This window comes from Loxodonta africana, chromosome 8 (genome assembly GCF_030014295.1).
Source record: "Loxodonta africana isolate mLoxAfr1 chromosome 8, mLoxAfr1.hap2, whole genome shotgun sequence".
In the NCBI taxonomy this organism is placed as follows: domain Eukaryota; kingdom Metazoa; phylum Chordata; class Mammalia; order Proboscidea; family Elephantidae; genus Loxodonta; species Loxodonta africana.
The window spans coordinates 335,173-353,525 of record NC_087349.1 but is presented as its reverse complement, the minus strand read 5'-3'; the positions used below and the strand labels follow the sequence as shown (position 1 = coordinate 353,525).

General features: G+C 46.8%; 1 protein-coding gene across 2 annotated transcripts; it reads left to right on the top strand.

Annotated features, from left to right (window-relative positions):
• The first annotated feature begins 10,653 nt into the window (after positions 1-10,653).
• Positions 10,654-15,531, top strand: REPIN1 (replication initiator 1). Of its 2 annotated transcripts, XM_064289566.1 has the most exons (3): positions 10,654-10,712; positions 11,177-11,374; positions 12,685-15,531. In XM_064289566.1, the coding sequence occupies exons 2-3, from the start codon at positions 11,218-11,220 to the stop codon at positions 14,412-14,414; spliced, it is 1,887 nt and encodes a 628-aa protein (XP_064145636.1). In that variant the 5' UTR covers positions 10,654-10,712; positions 11,177-11,217; the 3' UTR covers positions 14,415-15,531. The 2 variants fall into 2 exon arrangements, with proteins under 2 accessions (XP_064145636.1, XP_010598402.1); XM_010600100.3 differs by lacking the exon at positions 10,654-10,712 and having other exon boundaries at positions 11,006-11,374; positions 12,688-15,531.
• The last annotated feature ends 2,822 nt before the right edge of the window (positions 15,532-18,353 follow it).

Sequence of the window (18,353 nt, the reverse complement as noted above, 5' to 3'; positions counted from 1 at the left end):
TAAGGTACAGCTGCAGAGCCCACCCACCAAGGTGCTTTAGGAATAGAGACACACCTACCTCACTGGCACTTGGGGGAAGCCTGTCAGCATCCTGCCCCCCCTGGAGTGTGAACCCCAGCTGCTACTAGAATCTGGTGCACACAACTATCACCACTACTTCTCTAGGTGGATAGGTGACAATCTGCACCACACACTTGATGACCCAAAATCAGATTCTACTCAAGAATAGTGAATGGACTCAGGCATATATATCTGGTAACAGCCCAAACCAGCCGGTAATAGGTCATAAGTGAGTCAAGGGCTACAACAATCAAGACAGCACAATCTAGTAGCCCATCTACGTATATTGAAAGAAAACAAAACAAAATAAGGCTCAGTGAGCAAATATAGAATAAATCACTACAATATCTTAGTGATGGCTCAGAGACAGCAGTCGATATCAAACCACATAAAGAAGCAGACCATGACTGCTTCTACAACCCCCCAAACTAAAGAATCAAAATCTTTCCCAAATGAAGATACAATCCTGGAATTGCCAGATACAGAATATAAAAAGCTAATTTACAGAATGCTTCAAGACATCAGGGATGACCTCAGAAATGAAATAAGGCAAGCTACAGAAAAAGCCAAGGAACACACTGAGGAAGCACTTGAAGAACTCAAAAAGATTATTCAAGAACATAGTGGAAAAATTAATAAGTTGCAAGAATCCATAGAGAGACAGCATTCAGAAATCCAAAAGTTTAACAATAAAATTACAGAATTAGACAATGCAACAGGAAGTCAGAGGAGCAGACTCGAGCAATTAGAATGCAGACTGGGAAATCTGGAGGACCAGGGAATTAACACCAATATAGCTGAAAAAAAAAATCAGATAAAAGAATTAAAAAAAATGAAGAAACCCTAAGAATCATGTGGGACTCTATCAAGAAAGATAACGTGCGTGTGATTGGAGTCCCAGAGCAGGGAGGGATAACAGAAAACACAGAGAGAATAGTTGAAGATCTGCTTGCAGAAAACTTCCCCGACCTCATGAAAGATGAAAGGATATCTATCCAAGATGCTCATCGAACCCCATTTAAGATTGATCCAAAAAGAAAAACACCAAGACATATTATCATCAAACTTGCCAAAACCAAAGATAAAGAGAAAATTTTAAAAGCAGCCAGGGATAAAAGAAAGGTCTCCTACAAAGAAGAATCAATAAGAATAAGTTCAGACTACTCAGCAGAAACCATGTAGGCAAGAAGGCAGTGGGATGACATATACAGAGCGCCGAAGGAGAAAAACTGCCAGCCAAGGATCATATATCCAGCAAAACTCTCTCTCAAATATGAAGGCGAAATTAAAACATTTACAGATAAACACAAGCTTAGAAAATTTGCAAAAACCAAACCAAAGCTACAAGAAATACTAAAGGAAATTGTTTGGCCAGAAAACAAATAATATCAGATACCAGCCCAACACAAGGTCACAGAACAGAGCATCCTGATATCAACTCAAATAGGGAAATCACAAAAACAAATTAAGATTAATTAAAAAAAAAAAAAACGCTCAAGACAGGGAATCATTGAAGTCAATATGTGAAAGACCACAATAATCAAAAAGAGGGAGTAAATACAGGAGGCATAGAACTGCCATATGGAGAGTGATACAAGGCGATGCAGGACAATACAAGTTAGGTTTTTACTTAGAAAATTAGGGGGTAAATATTAAGGTAACCACAAAGAGGTATAATAACTCCATAACTCAAGATAAAAACCAAGAAAAACGTAACGACTCAGCAAACATAAAGTCAAGTACTAAGAAAATGAGGAACACACAATGTACAAAGAAAAATGTCTCGGCACAAAAAAGTAAGTGGAAAAATGAAATTGTCAACAACACACATAAAAAGGCATCAAAATGACAACACAAAACACATACTTATCTATAATTACGCTGAATGTAAATGGACTAAACGCACCAATAAAGAGACAGAGAGTCTCAGACTGGGTAAAGAAACACGATCCGTCTATATGCTGCCTACAAGAGACACACCTTAGACTTAGAGACACAAACAAACTAAAACTCAAAGGATGGAAAAAAATATATCAAGCAAACAATGAGCAAAAAAGAGCAGGAGTAACAATATTAATTTCTGACAAAATAGACTTTAAAGTTAAATCCACCACAAAGGATAAAGAAGGACACTATGTAATGATAAAAGGGACAATTGGCCAAGAGAATATAACCATATTAAATATTTATTCACCCAATGACAGGGCTGCAAGATACATAAAACAAATTTTAACAGAACTGAAAAGTGAGATAGACACCTCCACAATTATAGTAGGAGACTTCAACACACCACTTTCGGAGAAGGACAGGACTTCCAGTAAGAAGCTCAATAGAGACACAGAAGACCTAATTACTACAATCAACCAACTTGACCTCACTGACTTCTACAGAACTCTCCACCCAACTGCTGCAAAGTATACTTTTTTTTCTAGCACACATGGAACATTCTCTAGAATAGACCACATATTAGGTCATAAAACAAACCTTTGCAGAATCCAAAACATCGAAATATTACAAAGCATCTTCTCAGACCACAAGACCATAAAAGTGGAAATCAATAACAGAAAAATTAGGGAAAAGAAATCAAATACTTGGAAACTGAACAATACCCTGCTGAAAAAGACTGGGTTATAGAAGACATTAAGGAGGGAATAAAGAAATTCATAGAATGCAACGAGAATGAAAACACTTCCTATCAAAACCTCTGGGACACAGCAAAAGCAGTGCTCAGAGGTCAATTTTATCGATAAATTTACACATACAAAAAGAAGAAAGAGCCAAAATCAGAGAACTGTCCCTACAACTTGAACAAATCGAAAGTGAGCAACAAAAGAATCCATCAGGAACCAGAAGAAAACAAATAATAAAAATTAGAGCCGAACTAAATGAATTAGAAAACAGAAAAACGATTGAAAGAATTAACAAAGCCAAAAGCTGGTTCGTTGAAAAAATTAATAAAATTGATAAACCATTGGCCAGACTGACTAAAGAAACACAGGATAGGAAACAAATAACCCGAATAAGAAACGAGATGGGCCACATCACAACAGACCCAACTGAAATTAAAAGAATCCTATCAGATTATTACAAAAAATTGTAGTCTAACCAGTTTGCAAACCTAGAAGAAATGGATGAATTCCTACAAAAACACTACCTACCTAAACTAACACAATCAGAAGTAGAACAACTAAATAGACCCATAACAAAAAAAGAGATTGAAACGGTAATCAGAAAACTCCCCCCCCCCCCCAAAAGCCCTGGCCTGGATGGCTTTATTGCAGAGTTCTACCAAACTTTCAGAGAAGAGTTAACACCACTACTACTAAAGATATTTCAAAGCATAGAAAATGATGGAAAACTACCTAACTCATTCTGTGAAGCCAGCATATCCCTGATACCTAAACCAGGTAAAGACACCACAAAAAAAGAAAATTACAGACCTATATCCCTCATGAACATAGATGCAAAAATCCTCAACAAAATTCTAGCCAATAGAATTCAACAACATATCAAAAAAATAATCCACCACGACCAAGTGGGATTTATACCAGGTATGCAAAGCTGGTTTAATATTAGAAAAACCATTAATGTAATCCACCATATAAATAAAACAAAATACAAAAACCATATGATCTTATCAATTGATGCAGAAAATGCATTTGACAAAGTCCAACACCGATTTATGATAAAAACTCTCAGCAAAATAAGAATTGAAGGAAAATTCCTCAACATAATAAAGGGCATCTATACAAAGCCAACAGCCAACATCACTCTAAATGGAGAGAGCCTGAAAGCATTTCCCTTGAGAACGGGAACCAGACAAGGATGCCCTTTATCACCGCTCTTATTCAACATTGTGCTAGAGGTCCTAGCCAGAGCAATTAGGCTAGACAAAGAAATAAAGGGCATCCGGATTGGAAAGGAGAAGTAAAATTATCTCTCTTTGCAGATGACATGATCTTATACACAGAAAACCCTAAGGAATCCTCCAGAAAACTACTGAAACTAATAGAAGAGTTTGGCAGAGTCTCAGGTTATAAGACAAACATACAAAAATCACTTGGGTAAACATACAAAAATCACTTGGATTCCTCTACATCAACAAAAAGAACATCGAAGAGGAAATCACCAAATCAATACCATTCACAGTAGCCCCCAAGAAGATAAAATACTTAGGAATAAATCTTACCAAATGTAAAAGACGTATACAAAGAAAACTACAAAGTACTACTACAAGAAACTAAAAAGGAGCTACATAAGTGGAAAAACATACCTTGCTCATGGATAGGAAGACTTAACAGTAAAAATGTCTATTCTACCAAAAGCCATCTATACATACAATGCACTTCCAATTCAAATTCCAATGACATTTTTTAATGTGATGGAGAAACAAATCACCAACTTCATATGGAAGGGAAAGAAGCCCTGGATAAGTAAAGCATTACTGAAAAAGAAGAAGAAAGTGGGAGGCCTCTCTCTACCTGATTTTAGAACATATTATACAGCCACAGTAGTCAAAACAGCCTGGTACTGGTACAACAACAGGCACATAGACCAATGGAACAGAACTGAGAAGCCAGGTATAAATCCATCCACATATGAGCAGCTGATATTTGACAAAGGCCCAGTGTCAGTTAATTGGGGAAAATGATAGTCTTTTTAACAAATGGTGCTGACATAACTGGATATCCATTTGCAAAAAAATGAAACAGGACTCATACCTCACACCATGCACAAAAACTAACTCCAAGTGGATCAAAGACCTAAACATAAAGACTAAAATGATAAAGATCATGGAAGAAAAAATAGGGACAATGTTAGGAGCCCTAATACAAGGCATAAACAGAATACAAAACATTACCAAAAATGACGAAGAGAAACCAGATAACTGGGAGCTCCTAAAAATCAAACACCTATGCTCATCTAAAGACTTCACCAAGAGAGTAAAAAGACCACCTACAGATTGGGAAAGAATTTGCAGCTATGACATCTCCAACCGGTGCCTGATCTCTAAAATCTATATGATTCTGTTAAAACTCAACCACAAAAAGACAAACAACCCAATCAAGAAGTGGGCAAAGGATATGAACACGCACTTCACTAAAGAAGATATTCAGGCAGCTAACAGATACATGAGAAAATGCTCTCGATCATTAGCCATTAGAGAAATGCAAATTAAAACTATGACGAGATTCCATCTCACTCCAACAAGGCTGGCATTAATCCAAAAAACACAAAATAATAAATGTTGGAGAGGCTGCAGAGAGACTGGAACTCTTATACACTGCTGGTGGGAATGTAAAATGGTACAACCACTTTGGAAATCTATCTGGTGTTATCTTAAAAAGTTAGAAATAGAACTACCATACAACCCAGAAATCCCACTCCTCGGTATATACCCTAGAAAAATAAGAGCCTTTACACGAACAGATATATGCACACCCGTGTTTATTGCAGCTCTGTTTACAATAGCAAAAAGCTGGAAGCAACCAAGGTGTCCGTCAATGGATGAATGGTTAAATAAATTGTGGTATATTCACACAATGGAATACTACCCATCGATAAAGAACAGTGATGAATCTGTGAAACATTTCATAACATGGAGGAACCTGGAAGGTATTATGCTGAGTGAAATTAGTCAAGGACAAATATTGTGTAAGACCACTATTATGAGATCTTGAAAAGTAGTATAAACTGAGAAGAACACATACTTTTGTGGTTACCAGGGGGGGAGGGAGGGAGGGTGGGAGAGGGTTATTTAGTGATCAGTTAGTAGATAAGAACTACTTTAGGTGAAGGGAAGGACGATACTCGATACACGGAAGGTCAGCTCAACTGGACTGGACCAAAAGCAAAGAAGTTTCCAGGATAAATTGAATGGTTCGAAGGTCAGCGGAGCAAGGGCGGGGGTTTGGGGACTATGGCTTAAGGGGACTTCTAAGTCAATTGGCAAAATAATTCTATTATGAAAACATTCTGCATCCCACTCTGAAATGTGGCGTCTGGGGTCTTAAATGCTAACAAGCGGCCATCTAAGATGCATCAATTGGTCTCAACCCACCTGGATCAAAGGAGAATGAAGAACACCAAGGTCACACGATAACTATGAGCCCAAGAGACAGAAAGGGCCACATGAACCAGAGACTTACATCATCCTGAGACCAGAAGAACTAGATGGTGCCCAGCCACAACCAATAACTGCCCTGACAGGGAGCACAATAGAGAACCCCTGAAGGAGCAGGAGATCAGTGGGATGCAGACCCCAAATTCTCATAAAAAGACCAGACTTAATGGTCTGACTGAGACTAGAGGAATCCCGGCGGTCATGGTCCCCAAACCTTCTGTTGGCCCAGGACAGGAACCATTCCTGAAGACAACTCATCAGACATGGAAGGGACTGGACAACGGGTTGGAGAGAGATGCTAACGAAGAGTGAGCTACTTGTATCAGGTGGACACTTGAGACTGTGTTGGCATCTCCTGTCTGGAGGGGAGATAGGAGGGTAGAGAGGGGTAGAAACTGGCAAAATTGTCACGAAAGGAGAGACTGGAAGGAGGGAGTGCGCTGACTCATTAGGGGGAGAGTAAGTGGGAGGATGGAGTAAGGTGTATATAAGCTTATATGTGACAGACTGATTTGATTTGTAAACTTTCACTTAAAGCACAATAAAAATTATTAAAAAAAATGAAATGGAACGCATAAACATCGATATCCTAGGCATTAGTGAGCTGAAATAGACTGGTATTGGCCTTTTTGAATCGGACAATCACAGTCTACTATGCTGGGAATGACAACTCGAAGAGGAATGGTGTTGCATTTGTCGTCAAAGAGAACGTTTCAAGATCTATCCTGAACTACAATGCTGTCGGTGATAGGATAATATCCATACGCCTACAAGGAAGACCAGTTAATACGACTATTATTCAAATTTATGCACCAACCACTAGGGCCAAAGATGAAGAAATAGAAGATTCTTATCAGCTGCTACAGTCTGAAATTGATCGAACATGCAGTCAACGTGCATTGATAATTACTGGTGATTGGAATGTGAAAGTTGGAAACAAAGAAGGATCAGTAGTTGGAAAATATGGCCTTGGTGATAGAAACAATGCCTGAGATCGAATGATAGCATTTTGCAAGACCAACGACTTCTTCATTGCAAATACCTCCTTTCACCAACATAAACGGCGACTATACACATGGACCTCGCCAGATGGAACACACGGAAATCAAACTGACTACATCTGTGGAAAGAGACGATGGAAAAGCTCAATATCATCAGTCAGAACAAGGCCAGGGGCCGACTGTGGAACAGACCATCAATTGCTCATATGGAAGTTCAAGCTGAAAGTGAAGAAAATCAGAGCAAGTCCACGAGAGCCAAAATATTACCTTGAGTATATCCCACCTGAATTTAGAGACCATCTCAAGAATAGATTTGATGCATTAAACACTAGTGACCGCAGACCAGACGAGTTGTGGCATGACATCAAGGGCATCATCCATGAAGAAAGCAAGAGGTCACTGAAAAGACAGGAAAGAAAGAAAAGACCAAGATGGATGTTCGAGGAGACTCTGAAACTTGCTCTTGAGCGTCGAGCAGATAAAGCAAAAGGAAGAATTCATGAAGTAAAAGAACTGAACAGAAGATTTCAAAGGGCATCTCGAGAAGACAAAGTATTATAATAACATGTGCAAAGAGTTGGGGATGGAAACCAAAAGGGAAGAACACGCTTGGTGTTTCTCAAGCTGAAAGAAGTGAAGAAAAAATTCAGGCCTCGAATTGCAATAGTGAAGGATTCCATGGGGAAAATATTAAAAAAGAAGATGGAAGGAATACACAGAGTCATCATACCAAAAAGAATTAGTGGATATTCAACCATTTCAAGAGGTAGCATATGATCAGGAACCGACGGTACTGAAGGAAGAGGTCTAAGCTGCTCTGAAGGCACTGGCAAAAAACAAGGCTCCAGGAACTGATGGAATATCAATCGAGATGTTTCAACAAACAGATGCAGTGCTGGAGGTGCTCACTCGTCTATGCCAAGAAATATGGAAGACAGCTTCCTGGCCAGCTGATTGGAAGAGATACATATTTATGCCTATTCCCAAGAAAGGTGATCCAACTGAATGTGGAAATTATAGAAGAATATCATTAATATCATACCCAAGCAAAATTGTGCTGAAGATCATTCGAAAACAGCTGCAGCAGTAATCGACAGGGAACTGCCAGAAATTCAGGCTGGTTTCAGAAGAGGATGTGGAACCAGGATATCATTGCTGATGTCAGATGGATCCTGGCTGAAAGCAGAGAATACCAGAAGGATATTTACCTGTGTTTTATTGACTATGCAAAGGCATTCAACTATGTGAATCATAACGAACTATGGATAACACTGCGAAGAATGGGAATTCCAGAACACTTAGTTGTGCTCATGAGGAACCTTTACATAGATCAAGAGGCAGTTGTTTGGACAGAACAAGGGGATACTGACAGGTTTAAAGTCAGGAAAGGTGTGTGTCAGGGTTGTATTGTTTCACCATACCTATTTAATCTGTACGCTGACCAAATAATCCAAGAAGCTGGGCTATATGAAGAACGGGGCATCAGGATTGGAGGAAGACCCATTAACAACCTGCGTTATGCAGGTGACACAACCTTGCTTGCTGAAAGTGAAGAGGACTTGAAGCACTTACTAATGAAGATCAAAGACCACAGCCTTCAGTATGGATTGCACCTCAACATATAGAAAACAAAAATCCTCAAGACTGGACCAATGAGCAACATCATGATAAATGGAGAAAAGATTGAAGTTGTGAAGCATTTCATTTTACTTGGATCCACAATCAACAGCCATGGAATCAGCAGTCAAGAAATCAAAAGATGCCTTGCATTGGGCAAATGTGCTGCACAGGGCCTCTTCAAAGAGTTGAAAAGCAAAGATGTCACCTTGAGGACTAAGGTGCACCTGACCCAAGCCATGGTATTTTCAATGGCATCATATGCATGTGCAAGCTGGACAATGAATAAGGAAGACAGAAGAAGGGTTGACGCCTTTGAATTGTGGTGTTGGTGAAGAATATTGAATATACCACGGACTGCCAAAAGAACCAACAAATCTGTCTTAGAAGAAGTACAACCAGAATGCTCCTTAAAAGCAAGGATGGCGAGACTGGGTCTTACATACTTTGGACATGTTTTCAGGAGGGATCAGTCCCTGGAGAAGGACATCATGCTTGGCAGAGTACAGGGTCAGCGGAAAAGAGGAAGACCCTCAACGAGGTGGATTGACATAGTGGCTTCAACAATGAGCTCAAGCATAACAATTTTAAGGATGGCGCAGGACTGGGCAGTGTTTTGTTCTGTTGTGTATAGGGTCGCTATGAGTCAGAACTGACTCGAGGGCACCTAACAACAAGCAAGGCGTATGTAAGTTTTTGTGTGAGAGACTGACTTGATTTGTAAACTTTCACTTAAAGTACAATAAAAATAAAAAAAAGGTCTATAAGGACTTAGAAAAACAGAAAGTTCGAAAATAATCTATTTGTATATTTAGAAGATGCAATGTTCTGTAGCCATTAAAGATCATGTTATAAAAGAATATCTAATAACATGGCAGAAAATTCGCAACGTTATGTTAAATGAAAAGGGCAGACTACAAGACATTTTACAAAGGCAGCATCCAATTATGTGAAACATACATTACGTTCACGTAGAAACAACACTAGGGATTACATACAAAAACATTAAACGTAGTTGACCCTGGGAGGTAAAAGTATCAGGTTCCTATATTTGTCTAAAGTTCCTATTTACGGAACGAATTTTAAAAAGTACTTTAAAAATAACTGTACAATTTAAAAACTCCTTTTGTTAAAAAAAAAAGTATGCTTACAAAACATTGTACTATGCTGGAAAACCCGGGCAGCGCTCAGTTCAGAAAGCCAAGGCCACCTGCTGGCCCGACGCAGGGCTCCGGCCCGCACCTGCCTGCGCAGACCCCGCACCTGCCTGCGCGGACCCCACCCCGGCTGCTTCGCGTCTCCCAGCGGAAGGTCCCGCGCGCGACGACGGCCACAGCGGCACCGCCCCACCCTCGGCCGCGGCCCTGGGAAGCCGGGAGCGCCTTCTCGTTTCCATTTCCGGAAGAGAGGGCATTCCCTTTTCCTCGGCTTCCACCCTGCACCTTTGAACTAGTCAGAACCTAGACTTTCGGGTCGGAGGCACTGCCCAGTTTCGAACTGAAGTGCAGCCAGAGGCCCCGGGCCCCGCGGTCTGGCCACGCGGCCTCATGACGGCGTCCTCCTTAGGGACAAAGGGTCGGAAACCGGCTCGGCCCGTCCGGAAAATCCGGGTGGTGGTCGCCATAGCAACGGAGCCCGGCCCGCGTCCCGGCTGCAGCCTGGAGCCCGGCCCGGCAGGGGACGCGGGCGACCCGCCGGCTTCGGCCCCGCGGCTCCGGCTTCCCGCCCCCGGCGCCCCCGGCGCCCCCGGCCGCCCGGCGCCCCGCGCCTGACCCTCGGCGGCTCCTGTAGTCACGTGGTGCTGGGAACCCGGCGGGGGGGCCGGCGGCCGCAGTGAACCCGACCCGCCGGAGCCGCGCAGCGGACGCGGGGCCTGCGCAGCCGGCGGCGGCATGGAGGCGGCCCGCGAGGTGCGGGCGCGGGGCGCGGGCTGCGGCCGGCGGGGCGGAGGGCGAGAGGGCGCGGGCCCCGAGCGGCGTCGCCGGCGCAGCCGTGTGCCCGCAGGCGGAGGACGCGAGGGTGCGGACGCGGCGCGCGGTGCCTGGCGCCGCGGTGTCAGCCGGAGGGAGCCAGGCCTGGTCCTGCAGAAGGGAGCGGGGAGGCGCCGCGGCGCTCGGCCGCCCTCGGCCTCAGGGGAGGCGGGTCCGGCCGGCCGGGGAAGGCGCTGGGGCCTCGCGGCGGAGGACGTGACCGCGACGCAGCGCTGTCGTGGGGGGGCAGGCTGGTGTCGTAGGCCGGTGTCCGCTAAGGTCGCTGGGCCAGGCTTAAGGCCGGCGTGCGCTGCTTTGTTGGCGGGGAGGGTGGGCCGCCTTGCGGCGGCGAGGACACTGCGGAGCCCGGAGCCTCACGCGCGTTTTCTCTCCCCTCCCCGCAGGTAAGGCTGGCCTCTCCGCGCCCAGAGGTCTGAGCTCTGCCATGGGGGTAGGGGTGTCTTTATTGCTGCAGTTTTCTCTGACGTCTGGGGGCTACCGGAGCGGGGGCCGAAGCAGGCGCTACTGCCGCAGAAGTCTCCCCAAGAGCGTCCCCAGGCGGAGCTGGACCAAGCTGCATCCCCAGCCCCACAGCTTCCAGGGTAGAGTCTGGCCTTTGTTGAGCTCCCGAACCATTCCATAGCCCAGAGCTAAGGCCTCCGCGGCCTGGTGGGGGCGAGGGGGCAGAAGGAGTGATCACCCTGTGAGTTCGGCCTGGTCACCGGGAAGGAGTCTTGTCTGGGCTCCTCCAGACCAGGAGGGCAGGGTCTAGGAAACTTAGGAGGGTGTGTCTGCCGCTGGAGAAAAGGCAGTGAAGATCCCTTAGGCATCTCACAGTCACCCTCACCACCCCAACCCCGGCGTTCTTGTAAGAGTCGCTCCTGTAGGAATTGGGGCTTCCTAACCCTGTGAGAGAGTTGTATGTGGGGCAGCCCTTGGCAGGGATCAGGCAGGACCAGGCAGGGTACAGGTTATAATCTCTTTTTTCCTGCTTTCCTCTTGCCCCAATAATCCCCAGCATCCTAAGGTAGGCAAGGCCAGGGATCGGGGCCCTCAGGGTAGCAGAATGTGGGTGTTGTTTGGATTGTGGGAGAGCGTTCCTTCCTGCTATCTCCTAACTGTGTACGTGGGCAGAGGAGGGCAGGCGGACAGCATGTGGGCACAGTCTGGACAGGCGGTTGCCTGGCAGGAGGCTTCTGGGAGTCAGAGCTCCCCTTGTGTTCCCTGAGAAGGGCTGTTCTCACTCCCCAGGTTTCTGTCGTGAAGGTTGAGGTTAGTTATGCATAAAGCAACACCTGGAGAGGATAATAGGAATGAAAGCCTATAGCAATTTGTTCCTTCGAGAGCTTTACAAACCGAGTGTTTTAGAGGAAAGAACGCTGAACTGGGAGTTTAGAACACCTGTTCTCTAGTCTTAGATCTGCTCTTGGTTTTCTGTGTCACCTTTTTGCTTGTCCCGTCAAAGAGAGAGCTGACTGACTGCTCTTCTAGCCTCACAGCGTTGCCGTGGAGCTCAGACGCAGCCAGCCTTAGGAAGTAGTGGAAGTGAGGAAGGGCGATAGGGTAGCACTTCGGGAAAGTGTAAAGCGTTGTAAGTAGACAAGGCTGCATTTCCTGATGAACACTGGGTGTTTACTGCATGCTGGACCTGGGGGTGCAGTGAGGCGTCCCAGGAATGGTTAGTAGTGTGCGGCTCAGTAAGGAGGTAGACAAGTATATTTGAAATGTTATCTAGAGGCTCAAGGTTGAAATAAAATGGAGTATACACAAAATAGAAGATTAGTCTGGCATAGTGTCCAGGGCTATAGGAGTCGGGTTTGGGCAAGCTCTCCTCAGTGGGCTGGAGCTGTCAGGGAAGGAACTGGGACAGGGCGTGTTGATCTTTCAAGTGACTGTGCTTTTCTGCCCTCAGCAGAGGAAGAACTGATGCTGGAACGGCGCTGCAGGGGTTCCCTGGCCATGGGCCCGGCTCATCCCCGACTCCTTTCTGGGCCCTCCCAGGAGTCACCCCAGACCCTGGAGGAGGAACCCCGTGGGCTGAGGTCACTGGGCACGTCAGGGGCCATGTTGAGTGGCCGAGCCCCAGGGGGAGCCCACCGCTGTGCCCACTGTAGACGGCACTTCTCAGGATGGGTGGCCCTGTGGCTTCATGCCCGGCGGTGCCAGGCCCGGCTGCCCCTGCCTTGCCCTGAGTGTGGGCGCCGCTTCCGCCACGCCCCCTTCTTGGCACTGCACTGCCAGGTCCATGCTGCAGCCACTCCAGACCTGGGCTTTGCCTGCCATACCTGTGGGCAGGGCTTCAGAGGCTGGGTGGCCCTGGTTCTGCACCTGCGAGCCCACGCAGCTGCAAAGCGGCCTATAGCATGTCCCAAATGCGAGAGACGCTTCTGGCGACGAAAGCAGCTCAGAGCTCACCTGCGGCGGTGCCACCCCCGCCCCCCTGAGGCCCGGCCCTTCATATGTGGCAACTGTGGCCGAAGCTTTGCCCAGTGGGACCAGCTCGTTGCTCACAAGCGGGTTCATGTGGCTGAGGCCCTTGAGGAGGCAGCAGCCAAGGCCCTCGGGCCTCGGCCCAGGGGCCGCCCAGCGGTGACTGCCCCCCGGCCTGGTGGAGATGCTGTTGACCGTCCCTTCCAATGTGCCTGCTGTGGCAAGCGCTTCCGGCACAAGCCCAACTTGATTGCGCACCGACGTGTGCACACAGGCGAGCGGCCCCACCAGTGCCCTGAGTGTGGGAAGCGCTTCACCAACAAGCCCTACCTGACCTCTCACCGGCGCATCCACACTGGTGAGAAGCCCTACCCGTGCACAGAGTGCGGGCGCCGCTTTCGGCACAAACCCAACCTTCTGTCGCACAGCAAGATTCACAAGCGATCTGAGGGGTCTGCCCAGGGTACCCCTGGCTCAGGGAGCCCCCAGCTTCCAGCTGGCCCACTTGAGCCCTCATCAGAGCTCACCCTAGAGGCCCCACTGGAACCTGTACAGGAGCCTGTCCCAGAGCCTTTGTTGGCAGCCCCGCAAGAGCCTCCGCAGGCCCAGGCTGCAGCCCCCACGTCTCTCTACAGCTGTGATGACTGTGGTAGGAGCTTCCGGTTGGAGCGTTTCCTGCGGGCTCACCAACGGCAGCACACTGGCGAACGGCCCTTCACCTGCACCGAGTGCGGAAAGACCTTTGGCAAGAAGACCCACCTGGTGGCTCACACCCGGGTCCACTCAGGTGAGCGGCCCTTTGCCTGCGAAGAGTGTGGGCGCCGCTTCTCACAGGGCAGCCACCTGGCAGCCCACCGGCGTGACCACGCCCCTGAGCGGCCCTTTGTCTGCCCAGACTGTGGCAAGGCTTTCCGCCACAAGCCCTACCTGGCAGCCCACCGGCGCATCCATACCGGTGAAAAGCCCTACGTCTGTCCTGAATGCGGCAAAGCCTTCAGCCAGAAGTCCAATCTGGTGTCCCATCGACGCATCCACACAGGCGAGCGCCCCTACGCGTGCCCTGACTGTGACCGGAGCTTCAGCCAGAAGTCCAATCTCATCACCCACCGCAAGAGCCACATCCGAGACGGCGCCTTCTGCTGCGCTATCTGTGGCCAAACCTTTGATGATGAGGGGAAGCTCCTGGCCCATCAGAAGAAGCACGATGTTTGAAAGGGCAGGGGAGACGGAGGCTGGGGAAGAGAGAATTCGGATGTCATTGGAGAGGAGTATCCTAGTGGGCTCGGGGTGCTCTGGTTGGTGCTGGTATAGCAGATGGGATGTAAGTCACTGGAAGCGGTAGAGGGGCGGGGAATGAAGTGAGCCCTATTAGAGAGGGAGACCAACTCCCCCTCACCAAGGAATCCACTTTCAGAGTGCAAGGGCCCCAGCCTTCCAGCTGGTGTCTGCTAAGATTGTCCTGTGCTCTGGAAGAGTAGCAATAGCAGCCTGATCTACCCATAGTACCCTTGGGCTAGAGAAGCCACCATTGGAAAGGAGGACATTCCATCCTCTGGTGTTAACCGCCTTAATGTTCCTGTGTCTTTTATTATGAGTTACTTCAAATCATTTTGGAAATAGGTGTGGTATAATTCTTAGTAAATAAACACTTGGGGAGGAAAAGTGGGCCAGCTAGATATACCTTGGAGAACCTGCTGGCCTTGTTAGCACCTGGACTTTGTCCAGCATCTAGAGGTGAAGCTGAACTGCTCATACCTGTCCCATCTTGTCCCCTCCCTCTGCCCCCTGCATAGGCACCCAGGCCTAGACTAACTACTCTTACTGCTGACTTCATCCCCTTCGCTCCTCAAAGTCCAACCCATGGTACTTGTGTACCAGTAGCTCTGGCATTTTCTACTCACTACCCATCCTTTACCCATCCCTATACATAACTCCCCCTGGCTGTCAGCACCCATATGTCTGGGCTTTTGTCTGAACACTCCAACTCTTCCTTCACTCCTGCCAGACCTCAAAAATGTATGGAAAGGACAGCCCCCTTGATAGTGAAGTGTCAGCTGCAGGGGAGATATTGAATGAGTTTCCTTTTCGGTATTACTAGTATGCAGTGCCAGCCTCTGCTTAAGCACTTAGGTGACAGGGAATTTCCCACCTCCTGAGGCCCTGGTTCTGTTGTAGGATAATTCTAATTGTTAGAAATTCTTCCTTGTAATGAATGAAATCCGCTTTCCTATGATGGTGACCTTTTGGGCCTTGTTCTGTTCCCTGGAACGTCACAGAACAACTATTTACTCTCCTTTTCAAACTAGAGAATAAAAATTTGGTTTTAGAACTGGTGGCTGAGAAGTCTTCCTTTTCTCTGGGGAGCTGTGGAGTTTGAGGAAGGGGCTCTTTAGAATGCTTCCGAGGGAGGTGTGGAGCCTGTGGGTAGTGGCTCTGGTGACATGCCAAGTGCCCAGAACTTGTTCAGGTCCTCTGCACTGTGCCAGAGGAGGAGGCCAGGCCCACCCAGGAAGCTGGGGTAGTTCTCGGGCAGTTGGGGCCCGAGGCTCCAGATAACCATAGTGGGCAGCAAGCTCCAACCTGGAACCAAGATCCTGACCACGTGCCCTCCTGATGGTAGAACCAGGGCTACCATCATCTTCCTCTTGGCTTTGGCCTTCACATAACACTGATGCGCACTGAGAGTCCCCTGCTTAAGAGTGGGAGACTTTACACACTGGTTTGACATGGATGCTTTCACCAGCAGTCCACACGGTGGGCTTGACAGCATGAAGAAAACCTGTGGTAGGTAGGCAGCTCTGAGCAGCAAAGGCAGCTGTCAACTCCTGCTCCACACACTGGGTGCAGGGTCCGGCACATCTAGGCACTCAACCTTTGGGGTCGGTTAAAAACTTTTCAGGTACCAGTTACCAGGAAGAAAAGAGGTTTTGAGGGACTCAGGAATTCTCTTCTGAAATGCCTGTTGCTGGCCTGTTGGCGAAATCTCTGCTGTCACTACATGTGCTTCTCTGCACTGCTTATTTGCTCACAACAATGTGAATGCCTCTTTTTGTCAGACATCAACAGGCCCTCTTCTTGCCTGTTGTAGTAATTTCTGTGTAGACCCCTGGCACGTTGCAGAGTCTAGTGCATAATAGTAGCCACAATTTGTTTATGAGAGTAGCAAAAAAGTTTACCTAAATTAACTCCTAATCTTCACAAAAAGCTTTGGGAGGTAGGTAGGGCTCTTTTAAAGATAAAATTTGCCCAAGGTCATATAATGTAATCACTGGAGCCTGATTCAAACCCATGTGTGTACGACTCCTGAAACCTGTGCTCTTAGCCACCACCCTGCATGCTGGAGGAGTGGTGTATGCTGCTGCACTTGGTTAAGTGTTTAAATGTCCACCATGTGCTTGATGTGGTGGTGGAAACTGGGGTTACAAAGATAAGACCCAGGCCCTACCCCTAAGAGACCTAAGTCTAGGAAGGAAGAATATACATGTACACACATAATGAGTAGAGAGAGATGGAGGTGGGCAGCTGGATGTGTGTAGGTTGGAAGCAGCTTCAAAACTCTATATTGGTTTATCAGGTTATGTATAGATAGCTGCCCTCCAGTCAACTCCAACTCATGGCGACCCTATGTACAGCATAAGAAAAGGTTGTCCAGTCCTGCATCCTCCTCAGATTGCCAGCATGTTAGAATCCATTGGTTTGGCTACTGTGGAAATTCATCTCACCAAGGGTCTTCCTTGCCTTCATTGGCCCTCTACTTCACCAAACATGGTGTCTTCTAGCTATTGATCCCTCCTGATGACGTGGCCAAAACAAGCAACTCAGACAATGTTCCATTGTGATGCATAAGGTTTTCTTTGGCTAATTTTCAGAAGTAGATCACCAGGCCTTTTTTCCTAGTCTGTCTTAGTTTGGAAGTTCTGCTGAAACCTGTCCACCATGGGTGACCCTGCTGGTATTTGAAATATCAGTGGCATAGCTTCCAGCATCATAGCAACGTGCAAGCCACCACAGTACAACAAACTTACAGATGGGTGGTGATCTGGTTATAGGGCCACTTAAAAACCTGTGTAGTGATGGCAAATTTAGAGCCTGGGGGCAGAGGCCATTGTCTCAATAAAGTACTCTTAAGTACGTTCTCTTTAAGGGAACACAGGGCTTCCAGAGAAAGGAAACAATGTTTTCCTGGGGGACCAGGAAATAGTGGGTAAACCTGGGGATGGTGGGTGGGGAACAGTGGATAGGTCCTCAGAAACCTAAGGTTAATATTAGGGGGTTGGAAGAAAAGGATGAGACAGGGGATGTTACCAGGGGTTCTGACTTTTTGAAAAACGGTTTTTTAAAGGAAATAGCCTGAGGTGTGGGCAAGGTGGGCACTGGGTGTCATTGAGGACTATGGATTATAACACTGCTTTGCGGGTGGAGATGGCAAGGAGAGATCTGAAGGACACCGAAGCTTAGAGAAGTGAACTTGAGGGTGGTCAAAAAGGGACAGTGTGAACCTGCCTATGGTTCCTTCCTGAGTCCCTGGGGAGCCCCGTGGTTACCAGGTCCCTCAGTGTGACACATCCTGACAGTAGTTGAGGGGGACAGGGAAGTGCTGGTGTTTAGGAGCTACCCTTCTGTTCTGAAGAGTCTAGGATTTCTTTTCTTCTTCTACAATTACAAAAGTATTGTCAAAAACAAAACAAAACAAAACACAAACAATGCAGACATTTGGATTTCTCTTCTAAATGTGAAAGTCCTCCTTCATTTTCCCACCCCAGCCACTACATCTTTTCTCTTTCTCCTAGGCTACCATGTAAAGAGTTTGAGGGGTATTCTTCTGGACATTTCTTCTGAACATTTACCAACATGTATATACAACTTCCCCTTTCTTGTTTAATGGAAATAGGACCCCAAATGTGCTTCATTCTTTCCACTCCTGAAACACCTTTGGTCACGGAGTGTGGATCTGGACGGAAGCGTTAACTCTCTAGAGGAGGAAACAAGTCCAGATAGGAAGAAGGACTTTCCCAAGGTAACACTTGTAGCCAGAGACAGACCTGGAACTAGAATGCTGAGCTCTTAAATAGGAATGAATTCTGCAAAACTTTGCTGAGCCTCTTCTCAACAAAGTTTTGTGGAATTTATTCCTATTTAAGGAATAGAGTC